Source organism: Coenobita brevimanus, chromosome 51 (assembly GCF_032717465.1).
Source record: "Coenobita brevimanus isolate Jiangsu-jjx chromosome 51, ASM3271746v2, whole genome shotgun sequence".
NCBI classification, from domain to species: Eukaryota; Metazoa; Arthropoda; class Malacostraca; order Decapoda; family Coenobitidae; genus Coenobita; species Coenobita brevimanus.
Window position 1 is genome coordinate 9,061,441 of NC_137004.1, and position 14,515 is coordinate 9,075,955.

Genomic DNA, 14,515 nt, shown 5'->3' on the forward strand with positions numbered 1-14,515 from the left:
TACAGTATAAATATACATACACACGCACAACTGCAGGTGAAAATCGATGGGTTCAGGTTCACTTTTTTTTTTTTTTTTTTTTTTTTTTTTTTTTTTTTTTCCCCCCCAGCATAGTAACTGAAGGATTCATCTTGCGTTCATGACGGATAGAGAGCATCTGCTAATATGCAGCGGGAATGCCTTTCTCGTTGTGCAAACCTGGGTACCTTTATGAGGGCGTGAGTGAGTCGCTGAGTAAGTAAACGAAACTGGCAAATAACGACAACAAAAAATGCGACGTGAACAACAGATCAATCAAAGAAATAAACGAACAGGCAAGTTTTCCCCCCTCCCCCCCCAAAAAAAAGAAAGTGTAAATGTTTAAAAAAATAAATAAATAAAATAAAGAAAGAAAAAAAATGAATGCATGTATGTAAGTAATGGAGTTCAATCGTGTGTGAGCATGCTTCGCTGCGGAAAAGCAAGAGCTGATACATGCAAACCTAAACTGAGGGAGGGTCTGTCATCATCTCTCTTTGAAGAAGGGTTTTGGCCCTGAAAAGGGCCGAGATTTCTTTCGATGGAGGTGGGGGGCCTCTCGCCTTAGGCGCGCTCGCCACGGATGCGGCGGGCCAGCTGGATGTCCTTAGGCATGATTGTTACACGCTTGGCGTGGATGGCACACAGGTTGGTGTCCTCAAAGAGACCGACCAAATAGGCCTCAGACGCCTCCTGCAGAGCCATGACGGCAGAGGACTGGAAGCGCAGGTCAGTCTTGAAGTCCTGGGCGATCTCACGGACAAGACGCTGGAATGGCAGCTTCCTTATAAGCAGCTCAGTGCTCTTCTGGTAGCGACGGATCTCACGCAGGGCCACAGTGCCAGGCCTGTAACGGTGGGGTTTCTTGACGCCGCCGGTGGCAGGGGCGGACTTGCGAGCGGCTTTGGTGGCCAGCTGCTTGCGAGGGGCCTTGCCTCCAGTGGACTTACGTGCAGTCTGCTTGGTACGAGCCATGGCGCGCGACTGAGGAGGGAGCTGTGAGACGAGCGAGAGTGTTGGCGCGCCGCGCCTGGCAGCGGCTGTGTATGTGGCCTGCCTCCGGACTGGCGGCGTGTGAGTGGTCGGGGTGTGATGTACATGGCGGTGATTTACTGTTCATGCTTTCTCGATGCCATTCCTGGTTTGCTTGCAAAATTTGGCATGCCCTGTGGCGTGACCTGGCTACGACGCCTCTCTAGGATTGGCCTCCTGGGAGCTGGGGTTGGGCCTGGGCCTGAAATCGAGGTTAGGTGGATAAGGTTCGTACTTGCACGACCGACACTGCGTTATATAAGGGTGGTCGGCGAGCGGGGTCGTCATCATTGTTGGTGCTGGGAGCGGAGTGGACACTCACTACTACTGGGTCTGGAGGAGCAGTAGCAGCAGCTGTAGACACTATGACTGGTCGAGGCAAAGGCGGCAAGGGTCTGGGCAAGGGAGGCGCCAAGCGACACCGCAAGGTGCTTCGTGACAACATCCAGGGCATCACCAAGCCTGCCATCCGTCGTCTGGCTCGTCGTGGCGGCGTGAAGCGTATCTCGGGCCTGATCTACGAGGAGACCCGCGGTGTTCTCAAGGTGTTCCTCGAGAACGTGATTCGCGATGCTGTCACCTACACTGAGCACGCCAAGCGTAAGACCGTGACCGCGATGGACGTGGTGTACGCCCTGAAGAGGCAAGGGCGCACCCTTTACGGCTTCGGCGGCTAAGAGGCTGCGTGCATAACTGCATGGCACTATTCCACCTGGCCACGGCAAAGCACACAATAAACAGCAACCCCCGGACCTCTTTTAGAGGTCCACACCTAATTTCTGTGAAAGAGAATGAATGAAGGCATAGTAGTATAAGTAAATGCAGACGTTGAGCAGGTTAGGTAGCACCATTTTCTCTCTCTCTCTCTCTCTCTCTCTCTCTCTCTTTCTTTTAATGTAACAGATATGAAAACATGTAATGCAACCCGACCAACTCTTACCACACCTAACATAACCAAACCAAACCAACCATAACCTAACTGAACCATACCAAACCTCTCTCTCTCTCTCTCTCTCTCTCTCTCTCTCTCTGTCTGGCAGTTAAAAAAAAAAAAAAAAAAAAAAGGTGGGGGGGGGGATTAGGCAACTGTCAATTTGGCTACTACATCTTCTAATTTAAATGGACGTCTGCATACATATACATTATCACTTATTTTGCTGGGCCATTGCTTTCTCTGTTCCTCTGGTCTACTCCCCCCCCCACCCCCATTTCAGGAAAGCTTTCTCCATACCTATCAGGGCAATTTCCATCCTGTTGCGAGAGCATCTCCTCTGCTGTGCTCCGGGAGTCGCCTCCGTAAATCGTGAAGGCAAATCCCACTAATCCAAGGTATTTCTGCCTTCATATGCACGAGCAGCAGCAGCACACTTGAAGGATGCACCTAGAGTAAAGAAGACACAGTCAGTCACGTCGGTGAGGCACCACAAACGGTGCATGATATGAATGCCTAAGTGTTAGACAGACAGAATGTCTGCATATGAACAAGTTATCCCTTGAATTTGTCGCTGTCACGGCCGTTTTCTCTAAGTACCAAAACCCACCAATCACCCATCGTACAAGCATTGCATCAACCGCTGAGGCCTGAAATCAAATTTAAATGGATCCGATTGGTACTTGCACGACCGCTAGTGCATTATATAGAAGAGGTGGCTGACAAGGTGGCTGACACTCGCCTCCCAACAGTTTCACTAATCAGGCGTTCACCGGAGCTCCCAGTTCGATGGGTGGTGGTGGTGGTGCTGCTGATTATTATTATTAATCTTTGATGATGATGATGATGATGATGATGATGATGAATGAATGAATGAATGGATGGATGGATGAATAGATGGTGGTGGTAGTGGTGGTTTTTGATTGTGTAGTAACTAGTTGTTGCAATACTACTCATAATGACGAGAGAAATGAATGATAAGTATTTTCTTCATTATTGCTCTTATTTGGGGGTGTTAAATCCACAATGGTCGTCACCACACGACTAATATATATATATATATATATATATATATATATATATATATATATATATATATATATATATATACTGTTGTATACATCACCATATCCTCTGCCACTGAACGACTTTGTCCATTCCTTCGATGGTGGGAGAATAGCCATCATCATCATCATCATCACCTATGTTTTCATTCATCCACCCGGCCAGGCAGTTAGGAGGCATAATTATACAGGACAGTATTATGCAGGTGCAGTTGGGAACGGGACAAGACTCTATGTAGTAGTGGGAATAATAATATTATTATTATTATTATTATTATTACTCCACCTTCACTGATGTCAGTAGCTTCTTACATGCAACCGAACGTAAATATAGCCACAGACACATGCCAGCATTCAACACATACCACGTTATAGGCACATACACAAACATACAGTATACCAACACATTCATCCATACCCAAAGATGATGATGATGATGATGCTGTTGGGCAATGCCAAAGTCTATTCTCTCTCAAGAAACGAATGTGGCTCCTAAAGGAGCCGATGGAGGTGAAGAAGAAGAAGGATTTCTTGGAAGCGTTTACTTCTTCTCCGTCTTCTTGGGGAGCAGCACAGCCTGGATGTTAGGCAGGACACCTCCCTGGGCGATGGTGACGCCAGAGAGGAGCTTGTTGAGCTCCTCATCATTGCGGATAGCCAACTGCAGGTGACGGGGAATGATACGAGTCTTCTTGTTGTCACGGGCTGCGTTGCCAGCCAGCTCAAGCACTTCAGCTGCTAGGTACTCCATGACTGCAGCCAAGTAGACGGGAGCACCAGCACCCACACGCTCGGCGTAATTGCCTTTACGAAGGAGACGGTGGATCCTGCCGACGGGGAACTGGAGCCCAGCCCTGCTAGATCGGGACTTGGACTTTCCCTTCACCTTGCCTCCCTTGCCACGTCCGGACATGCTGCTGCTGCTGGAGTAGTAGGACCTTCAGGAGAAGACTAATGCGTCCCCGGCCCGTTTGTTTTTTTTTTTTTTTTTTTTTTTTTTTTTAGATAGAGGGGGAAATAAGGAGGGGAGGGGTAAGGAAATAGTGAGAAAAACAGAAGGAAAGTCCGAGAATAACAGTTGGTGGGCTGACCACCTTGCTATCTTTTGTGTTTTTGTTCATTGTCTCTATGTTTTGTTTGATTATGAATTTGTGTTTATTTATTTATTTATTTATATTTTTGTGTAATTTGTTTGTTTATTTATTTATTTATTATTTTTGTTTTTGTTTGGTTTATTTATTTATTTTTATTCTTTTCATTTTATTTTTATTGATTATTATTATTATTATTTTATTTATTTATTTATTTTATTTCATTTATTTGTTTTATTTATTTATTTATTATTTTGGTGTGTGTTGTGTTGGAAGCCAGCTAGCTAAGTGTAAATGGGTTGTGGCTCTAGGTGTAGTAGGCTTAGGCTACTGGGAAAGTTTCTGTTAATGTTTATAGTGTTTGCAAGCTGTTGTTGCAGTTTATTAAAAGTTTCTCTGTCTCTGTCCTCTATTTTTCGCCAGATTTTCTTGGCTTGTTTGTGGAGGCGTACGTTTATCGGTTCTATGTTGGTCATTTCATGTAGCTCTTGAGTATTGTGTGTGTAGGGATATCTAGTGTTTGTAGCAAATCTTATGGCTTTATTTTGTACTCTTTGAAGTTGTAGTACTTGTGTTTTACTCAGTGTATGAGTAGGAATTGGAGGGTAGTCTAATACTGGGAGAACAAGCGCTTTTATCAAGTGTATTTTTGTTCTTATTGGTAACTCCCTAAATCTAAAAAGTTTAGATAGGGCGTGGATGGCCTTGCCCTTTCTGTCTTTGATGTTGTCTGTGTATCCATTCTTGGTGATTTTCAGTCCCAACATTTTCCCTGAGTTTTTGAATTCTATGGGTTCGTTATTGATGTTGATTGGGATGTTTAGTCTTGAACCTAATGCTATCACCGTGAATTTATTCGTGTTTGTTTTTATTTTCCATTTTTCTTCGAAGTTATTGATTAGTTCTATTTCTCTCTTAGTTTGCCTGCTGATCATATTTTTTGATTTGCCCCTATAGGGGATGATTTGTGTTATATCATCAGCATAGCTTATGTTCAGTCCTTTGTCTGGAGGGGGAATATCTTTTGTGTATAAAGTAAAGAGTGTTGGGGATAGGACACTGCCCTGAGGGACTCCACAGCTGAGACTGAATCTGTCACCCAAGAAAGAACCGACCCTCACACTTGCACCCCTGTCGTCTAGGAAAATTGCAGAGCATCTTCTCCAGTACGACAGGGAGTCCCAAGTGCAAGATTCTGTACTTCATTCCCGGGTGCCAGACCTTGTCAAAAGCTTTGGTTATGTCTCTTAGTACTACATGGCATTGTCCTCCGTCTGCTTTGTTGATGGCAATTTGTTCATTCATGATTGCCAGGGCTTGTGTTGTGCTCCTACCGATACGGAAACCGTATTGATAGGGATTGTTTATGTCTTCTGTTTCTGTGTGTATTCTTAATCTGTTGTTAATTACTCCTTCTCTAAGATTTTTCCAGGCACTTCTAGGAGAGATATTGGTCTGGTGATTTTGTGGGTGGCGAGGATCTTTATCAGCTTTGGGGATGAATTTCAGTGTAGAGTGTTTAAATTTGGTAGGGAAATATCCTGCTGAGAGTGTTGCATTTAGTATGTGGGTTAGCAGGTGAATGGCTGAATCTGGGAGGTTTTTTAAGATAGTTTTATTGAGCCCACTTTCGCCTGGGCATGTCTTCTTCATTTTGGCTGATAATGTTTGTGATTTCTGTGTTTGTGATTGGGCGTGTAATGAATGAGTTTTGATTTAGACGTGTTGGGTCTGCAGTGGTGTATGGTGTGGTTATGTCCTAGTGTAATGTGAGGAACTGGTTAACTGTATGCTCTTGTCTGGGGGAGGGGGCCTCTCCTAGGTTGTTCCTCTGTAAATATCTCTTTCCCAGATGTCTTTTAGCAGGGCTTCTTTGCTAGGGTTAGAGTATACTTTTTCATTTTTGGGAGTTGAACATGTAAGGGGGTTCGTTGTTGTTATTTCCAGATAGAGACCTAATTTTCCTCCAAAAATTTCTGGCTTCTTGTATATGTGTGAGAGGTTTTGCATTATGTTTGCCCATGTCTCTGTGTGTTCTGTATGTAATGTCCTGTGTAGTTGGAGCTGCAGTGCTTTGTATGTTGTGTAGTGTTGTCTGGTCCATCCGTTTGTCTGTGCGTGTTGTCTGAGTGCATTGAATTGTGCTATGATGTTTTGTGTTTCTTGGCTAGGTGTGTATCCTGCTAACGGTTTATTTCGTGTTATTGGGATGTGTAGTGTTATGGCTTGCTTGATGACGGTGTACCATGAGTGTATTATGTTGTCCAGCTCAGTGGACGTAGCGTATTGTAGGTGTGTTATTTCCGGGAGGTGTGTATCTATGTGTCTTTGAAAATTTTCCCAGTCAGCAGCAGTGAAGTTAGGTCTTGGCCTGCAAGGCGAATAGAGTGGATAGGTTGAGATGTCTGCGATTATGGGAATATGATCGCTAGTTGTTAGGGGTCCTTGTTTGATATGTATGTTGTGGTAGGTGTTATAGTTAGATAATATTATGTCTGGTGTTGTGGCTGGAGTTGGGTGAGAGGAATGTGGGGAAGTGTGGTCCTATGTGTTGTATTGTTCTGTCAAGAATTAGTTGGTGTAACTGAGATCCTACTACATTTGTGTCTCTGTATCCAAATGTTCTGTGATGTGCGTTTAGATCCCCAAAGAGATAGACTGGTGTGTTTCTTCTAAAGAGTGTGATATAGTCTGGCGTGGGAATGAAAGGTCTGCTAGGTGGGATGTAATCTGTGGCAAGTAAGATGATTCCTGTTTGCGTTTGTATTTCTACTGCAAGTGTGTTGGTGAGGAAGTCGTCAAGTATTCTGTGTTGTATATTGTGCTTGACTGCGATTGCTGTCCCATCCGTGATTCTTTCGTGTCTGTTAGATTTGTATACTCTATACCCTGGAATTTTTAGCTGTTCGTCAGATTTAACCCCATGGCTATTGAGAAGGATTATGTGGGGGTCTATGTGTGTGTAAGTGTTGTTTAGGGTGTGTTTCCTTACCCTCCAGTTGAGGACATTATGTTGTATTATTCTTAGTGTTTGGGCCGTTTTGTTCGGGGTTGAGAGAGGTGTTTATTTTTGGTTGCTTGATTTGTTGCTGTGGGGGGGTTGAGCACTTCACTGGCTTTTTCTTTGATGGCATTGGCAAGTTGTCTAGAGTCTGAGTGCTGCTGGTCGTGACGCTTTTCTGGTTGGTGGGTGGGATTTGTGGATCTGGTGTATCGTGTAAGTGGCTCTGAGATTGGTTCTTGCTGGTGTTCTGCAACATCTTCACCTGTGGTTGTTTCTGGGATTTCTGTGTCTGAGCCGTCATCTGCATTGGATGATGAGTCTGATTCCTCAGATTCAGTAGAGGTATTTAGCTCCTCGTTGTCTGGTTGTTGGGTCGCAGCTTCCTGCATAATTTCACTGACTGGCATAATAGTTTTGATGATTGCTGCCGATGGCTGTTCGTCTGGGAAGTTCATAGTTGGCAGGTTGTTAGCAGTGAGGTATAAGTTTAGTTTTTGGTTAAATGTGCCAGGTGCTACGGCGTTCTGCAGATGAGCATTGAACAGGCACATCATGTACTTAGCCAAAGTGTGGTTGTTGCTGAATAGTGGGTTGGCAGAGATGTTGCTGGTGGCTTGTGTAGCTGCTGTCTTTGCAATGTCAGCATAGACTTTGTTTTGCTTAGTTTTGTTTGTCTTCTTGATTTCTTCTTCCTTTTCCTTTTATTGCCTCTTTCCTAATCTTGCATCTCATTGCAAGAGTGCGGTGATTTTCGCCACAGTTGAGGCATTTTTTTGTTCTTGTTGTGCATTGCCTCCAGGTGTGGTCGTGTGATCCACATTCTGAGCAAGCCTTGTAGTCGTTGGGCTTGGGGCAGTCTTTGGTTGTGTGGTCCTCTACCTGGTAGCACTTGAAGCAGGTGATGATTGGGGTAAAGGTCTCTCTAGTGATCTGGTTCCTTCCCACAGACATAGAGAACAGTAGGAGACCTTCTTCTGCCTTTTCAGCCATCTTCACATCCTCAAATTCCACCTTTAGTGTGTTTATTTTCCTGTTGTTTTTGTTTGGAAATTTGGTGATTTTGGCTATTTTTGCCCAGTCCTGCAGCCTTTGGAGTTCTTCTTTTATGTCATCTTCCTCGTTTTCGAAGATGAAGTCATCTAGACGGTGGCAGATTATGGTCCTCTTGCATCTCAGTTCTGTTGGTATGAGAGGTGTAAATCCTGGAGTTTCTCCACTGGGTACTTGTTCTCATGCCGTAGCAGGAGGTCTATATCTTTGTCTTCAGAAGTTATGATTATTAACCCATCATTGCATGGGTGTATGGCTGTGATCTTAGCTAATGTGGGAGCGGCGATTTCTAAAAGTTTGAGTTTGGTTTCTCTGCTGTTAGGGAGATCGTGTTTAAATTTTATCCTAGCCATCATGGAGTCAGTGGGTGTGTGTTTCTGGCCGCCTGCCTAACCCATGGTGTGCTCCTAGCCTGAAGGCAATCTCTCCCACTCACTAGTGAGCGTCGTAGAGAGGACCTTCAGGTGACCCTGAGTCTTCCCTATTTGGGTTGCCTAACCTAACTCTATCCAGCGGTTTGCCACCCTTTCCTTCTCCCTCCCCACCTCTTCTAAGAGGCCCCGTCAAGCATATAGCGTCAGGGTTCGGTTCGGGATACGGTAGGGACTCTATGGCCAGGCCAGTAAGAAAAGTTTAAGAGGAATGAGTTTGAAAGTGGGAAACGGTTGAATGTATGAAGTCACTTGGTTTGGCTGGTTTTCGTGTATATCACGAGTGTGGATGACTATGTAGAGCTCTGTTCATGCTTGTTGGAACAATAAGTGCATGTTGTAATTTATTAGCTCAATGCTCGTTGTAGCTAATATGCTCTCGGCTCCTTGGGTTGGTAAATGCGGTGCGTCCCCGTTATTTTTTTTTTTTTTTTTTTTTTTTTTTTTATAGGAAGGGGGGGAAGGAAGGTCGTGTGGAGGGGAAGGGAAAGTGGGAAAGGAGGAAGGAAGGAGGAGTGGAAAGATGGTGGGCTGGCCACCTTGCTTTTTTTTTTTTTTTTTAGTGGTTCGTTAGGTTAATAGTTTCTTTGTTTATTTATTTATTCATTTGATTGTTTATTTGTTTAATAATTTTATTTGTGTTTTTATTTGCTGTATTTGTTAATTTTGTTTTATTTGCTTGTTTGTATAACTAGCTAGCTAGCTAAATGTTCCGTTGTTTTTTGTGGGTGATGTCGGGTGGTTTGTTGGCGACTAGTAACAGTATTGCAGTCTTATGTGGACACTTGTCAGTGTTTGTTGGTAGATGCGGGTACTGTTTGGGTAATTTGTTTGAGTTCATTTCGTTCCCGTAGAGTTTCATAGGGAGTGTATGGGATGTGGGTCGTTGTGAGATGCAGGACTCGCTAGCGGGAGTTAGGTCGGGCTGGGATTGTAGTTCTGGTGGGAGTTTTAGTAGATGGGGGCAGGGTCTGGGTTTTCTGCTATGGTTTTAAGGCTGCTTGGGAACCATTTGTGTAAGATGAGGTTCCTTTCCTCAGTGATGTTTTTTAAGGTGTTGTACGTTTCGTTATCAAATTCTTCGATTTTTCCCCATATTTTTTTGGCTTGGTTGTGTACTTTAATATTCAAGGGTTTGGTTTTGGTGATTGTATGTATTTGTTCTGTAGTTAAGGTGTAGGGGTAGTGTTGGTTGGTTGCAAATCGGAGAGCCTTATTTTGGATTGTTTGTAGTTTCCTTAGTTGAGTGTAGCTGAAGGTGTGTGTAGGGATGGGTGGATATTCGAGGATGGGAAGAACAAGTGCTTTGACTAGGTGGGTTTTAATTTTTATTGGCATGTCTTTGAATCTGTATAATCGACTGAGTGCTCCAGTGGCTTTTTGTCTCCTGTCATTTGTGCTGGCGAGATAGCCTGTTGAGTTGATCTTGAGACCTAGTATTTTCCCTTCCTCTTTAAATTCAATTAATTCGTCATTAATTATTAGTGGCTCTTTTCTTTTGTTTGCTAGTTGAATTACTGAAAATTTATTAATGTTTGTTCGTATTTTCCACTGATTTTCATAATCGTTTATTTTCTCAGCTTCATGTTTGGTTCTGGAATTCATAACGTTCCTTGATGGGCCTGGGTAGTTTACGATCTGGGTAATATCGTCGGCATAACTGATATTTATGCCGTGTGTTGCTTGAGGGGTGTTACTTGTGAAGATGGTGAAAAGAGTTGGGGATAAGACACTCCCCTGGGGGACACCACAACCCAGGGCAAAGCTGGCACCAGTGTAATTTTTTATCTTAATTTTGGCTTTCCTATCATCTAAAAAATCGCATAGGATTTTCTCAGTAATTGTAGGAAGGTTGAGGTGGAGGAGTTTGAGTTTAAGACCGAGGTGCCACACCTTGTCGAAGGCTTTTGTGATGTCCCTGAGGACCACGTGACACTGACCCTTGTTGGCTTTGTTTATTGCAATGTGTTCTGTTGCGACAGCGATAGCATGTGTGGTGCCTCTGTGAAATCGGAACCCATATTGGTTTGTGTTGTATAAGTCATTGCTTTCTAGGTGTATTCTTAGTCTGTTGTTAATTATTCGTTCTAGGATTTTTCCAGGGACTTCTAATAGAGATATTGGTCTGTGGTTTTCTACTAGATGAGGATTTTTATTCTTTTTAGGGATTAGCTTTATTGTTGCTTCTTTAAACTTGTCTGGGAAATATCCAGCTGAGATGGTTGCATTAAATATGTTTCGCAGAGTTTCTTTAGCTATGCTGGGGAGGTTGGATAGAATAGTTTTATTGACTCCGGTTTCTCCTGGGCAGGTTTTTTTCATGTTTTTTATGATGGCAGTAATTTCTCCTTCCGTGATGGGGGAGGTAAAGATTGTGTCAGAATCTAGTCTGGCTGGGTCTGCTGAGTGATATGGAGTTAGTCTGTCGTGGTTGTTGATTAGATATTCTCTTACGTTGTTTTCGTGTGTTTGGTCGTTTTGTTCTTCGTCCTGTTCTTGAAAAATGGATTCCCAGTGTGACCTGTGGGTGTTTTCTTTTTCTGAGGGTGAGTGTTTTCTTTCTCCGTGGGGGTCAAGTATGTAGTGTGGGTCGGGGTTAGAGTAGCCTGAGAGAGTTTTTATTTTCCGCCAGAAGATGGTGGGGTCGTTGTATGAGTTGGCGGTGTTGGTAATGATGCTGGCCCAGTGTGTGTTATGTTCTGTCAGTAAGGATGTGTGCAGCTGGGTTTGGAGCGCTTTGTATTGTGTGAAGTGTGCTCTTGTCCAGCCGTGAGTTTGGGAGTGTGATCTAAGTGCGTTGTATTGTTGGATGAGAATCTGTGTGTCTCTGCTGTGTTTTGGATGTGTTATTGTTCTGTAAGAAGTTGTGGGGATGTTGTTGTTGATTGCAGCTTTGATTGAGGAGTACCAACTCTCGAGGGACTGATCTATTTCTTCGAGTGTGCCTTCTTCAGGGTTAGGGAAGTTTGTAAGAGCTGTACATAATTCTTGTTTGAAACCTTCCCAGTTGGCCAAGGAGAAATTGGGTCTGGGTGGAGTGGGGACGAGTATTGGGGCAGAGGAGATTGTAGCAATGATAGGGGTGTGGTCGCTGGTAGTGAGAGGCCCAGGGGAGAAGTAGATGTTGTGATGTGCATTCATGTTACTTAATGCTATGTCTGGGGTGGTGGTGGAGTTGTGGGAATAGTATGTGGGGAAGTGGGGTCCTATAAATCTTATTGTGGTGTCAGAGATTAGTCTGGCTAGTTGTCTCCCGACGATGTTCGAGTTCCTATTACCCAGGAGATGGTGTCTGGCGTTGAGATCTCCTATAAGATATACAGGAGTGTTCCTTCTGAATAGGTTTATGAAATCCGGGGTTGGGAGGTATGGTCGGCTAGGAGGGAGGTATGCTGTGGCAATGATGATTTTGCCTGTGTGTGTTTGGATTTCTGCAGCTAATATATCGGAGATGAAATGATCTAGGATTTTGTACTGTAGATTGTTTTTTAGAGCTATGGCTGTACCGTCCATGGGGCGGTTATAGAAATTTCTTTTGTGTGTGGAGTAGCCATGGATGCGTAGAGAACTGTGTGTGGGGATGCCATGACTATTTATTAAGATGATATCAGGGTCAATGTTACGGTAAGTGTTGATTAGTCCTAGACTACGACCAGACCAGTTCAGAACGTTGTGCTGGATGATTTTCATGTTCTATGTCTTTGGGGTCTAGCCTGGGCGGCTTGAGATGTCTTGATATGGGATTCAAGTCCTTGAAGAAGGAATCTTTCTTCCTCTGTGTTTGCCGGTCGGATCAAGTGCTGGAAGTTGTCAAATTTTTCCGAGATTGTTCTTAATGCGTTGACAGCAGAGTCTGAATTCATTATTTTGTTGTTGTGTTTTATTAGGGCTTTGTTCTCTTTGATGGCTTTTGTAAGTTCACGATGTTTGAATTCCTTGTTGGGCTTCCATATTGTGGGGAGGACTGCCACTTCAACTGCATCATCTTTCCGGTTTAGTTCTTGGTCCTCTTCCTTTTCATTTTCTTCTTCTTCTGAGGGGCTTGTGAGTCCGACAGGGTCCGTGTTAGCTGCATGGGCTGCGTCTTCGTTATTGCTGTGGGAGTGGGTTGCCCCTTCCTGGGCAAGAGTTTCTATTCCGTTGAGGGGGGAGTCAGTTGATATTTCTCCTTCATTTCCTTCTTCAGTGTAGGAGGTTATGGGTGGTCTTGAGGAAGGTTCTGGGGAATTTGAGGTTTCATTAGGTGGGGGGAAAGGCAGGTTTATTGTTGTGTCTGGAATGACTGCTCTGATTATTTTCTCCGAGGGGGGGTTAGGGGGGAGTTTCACTACTGGAAGTCCGTTTAGTATGCAACTTTGTTCGAGTATCTTGTTGAAGCATCCTGGGGTTGCTAGTTCATGCATGTGTGCGTTTAAAATCAGAACCATGTAGTCTGAGAACTTGTTGGTGGGTGTAGTGTTTTGAAAGGCTTCTGTTGGGAGGTTTGGGGAGTTTTTTGTTGCTTGGGCGAAACTGGTTCCTGGGCGGATTGAGGCGGGGGATGGGGTTTGAGGTGTGTTTATGCTGCTTTTTACTATTTCCTTCCTTCTGGGGCATTTCATAGCTATGGAGCTGTGCTCTCCTCCACAGTTTATGCATTTTTTTGTGGCTGACTTGCATTTACTCCATCTGTGTTCGGTGGAGGTGCATTCAGAGCAGACTGAGTAGTCCTTGGGTTTGGGGCAGTCGTTGGTAGAGTGAGAGTTTAGTTCATAACATCTCATGCAGACGGTGACGTTAATGAACTTCTCGGCTTGAATTTGGTGTCTGCCAATACATATATGGAATAGTTTGAGGCCTTCCATAGCCTTCTCAGCCATTTTTGATTCTTCAAACTCGATTTTCATGGTGTTTCTCTTACCGAATTTGGATATCTTGGTTACTGTGGCCCAGGTGTTTTTTTCCGTGAGTTCGTGTTCTATTTCATCTTCAGTGTGACAGTAGATTATATCATCTACTTTTGTGCAGATGATACTCCTCTTTGCTCTTATTTCAGGTGGGAGGACTGGAATGTAACCATTTTCCTGGAGTGGTTTTCTTACTGCAGGGGACAGCAATAGTTCTGTGTCTTCTTCAGTTGCAGTAGTGGCAATGATGAACTCGTTCGAGGCGTGAAGTCCGGTGATCTTGATGTTGGAAGGTGCTATTGTTTCTAATAGTTTTAGTTTCGTTTGTGTCTCCTGAGGAGATTTATGTTTGATTTTTACCTTGCCCATTTTTGAGGTTCATAAGGTACAGTCCTAAGGGGAGCCTCTAGCAGGTCTCCAGAGTGGTCCTTTCTACCTAATATCTTAGGCTGGTAACCTAAGCTCCCCCCCCTCTAAAGGGAGTGACCACTTGCTAGGTCAAAGGAGCACCTAAGATTCCTATACCTACTTAAGCAAGCCCACCCTGATGCTTCCTTTAACCACCCCCTAATGGGGTCCCCTCGTGCCTCTGGCCTCGGGGTTCGGCGTCGTATCACACCAGGGTATCTACGGGGCGGGCCTATCAGGACCAAAGTCTATCAATAAAGTATGAAAAATGGTTAGGTGAATGGGCAAGTGAGGAGAAATGACTGAGATTGACGAGTATGTGTCGTTTGAGATGGCTGTAAGTTCATGGCAAAAATGCCGAGTTGTAGCCTCTCTGCGGCAGCTGCGAGAGAGATGTTGTCAGGCTGGCTGCTGGAGAGCGAATGGCATCGACATGACATGTGCGTCCCCGGCCCGTTCGTTCGTTCTAAGATTTCCTGCAACTATATTGCAGGCCGGGCCATACATTAGCCCGGTCAGTGGGGTATGGGCTGATTAAAAGTAAGTGGGGAGGACAGGACCTAGGGATTGCCTAGCACACACGTCCTGTCTCCTGGCGGG

The 14,515-nt window shown here is 44.4% G+C and overlaps 3 protein-coding genes across 3 annotated transcripts; 1 reads left to right on the forward strand and 2 right to left on the reverse strand.

Annotated features, from left to right (window-relative positions):
• Positions 1-582: 582 nt before the first annotated feature.
• On the reverse strand, positions 583-993 carry LOC145400003 (histone H3). The gene has a single exon (XM_080272502.1). It carries the CDS (start codon positions 991-993, stop codon positions 583-585), a length of 411 nt encoding a protein of 136 aa, XP_080128628.1.
• Positions 994-1,415: 422 nt separating this feature from the next.
• LOC145400004 (histone H4) lies at positions 1,416-1,727 on the forward strand. The gene has a single exon (XM_080272503.1). The coding sequence runs from the start codon at positions 1,416-1,418 to the stop codon at positions 1,725-1,727; it is 312 nt and encodes a 103-aa protein (XP_080128629.1).
• A 1,859-nt stretch (positions 1,728-3,586) lies between these two features.
• On the reverse strand, positions 3,587-3,958 carry LOC145400005 (histone H2A). The gene has a single exon (XM_080272504.1). It carries the CDS (start codon positions 3,956-3,958, stop codon positions 3,587-3,589), a length of 372 nt encoding a protein of 123 aa, XP_080128630.1.
• Positions 3,959-14,515: the final 10,557 nt, after the last annotated feature.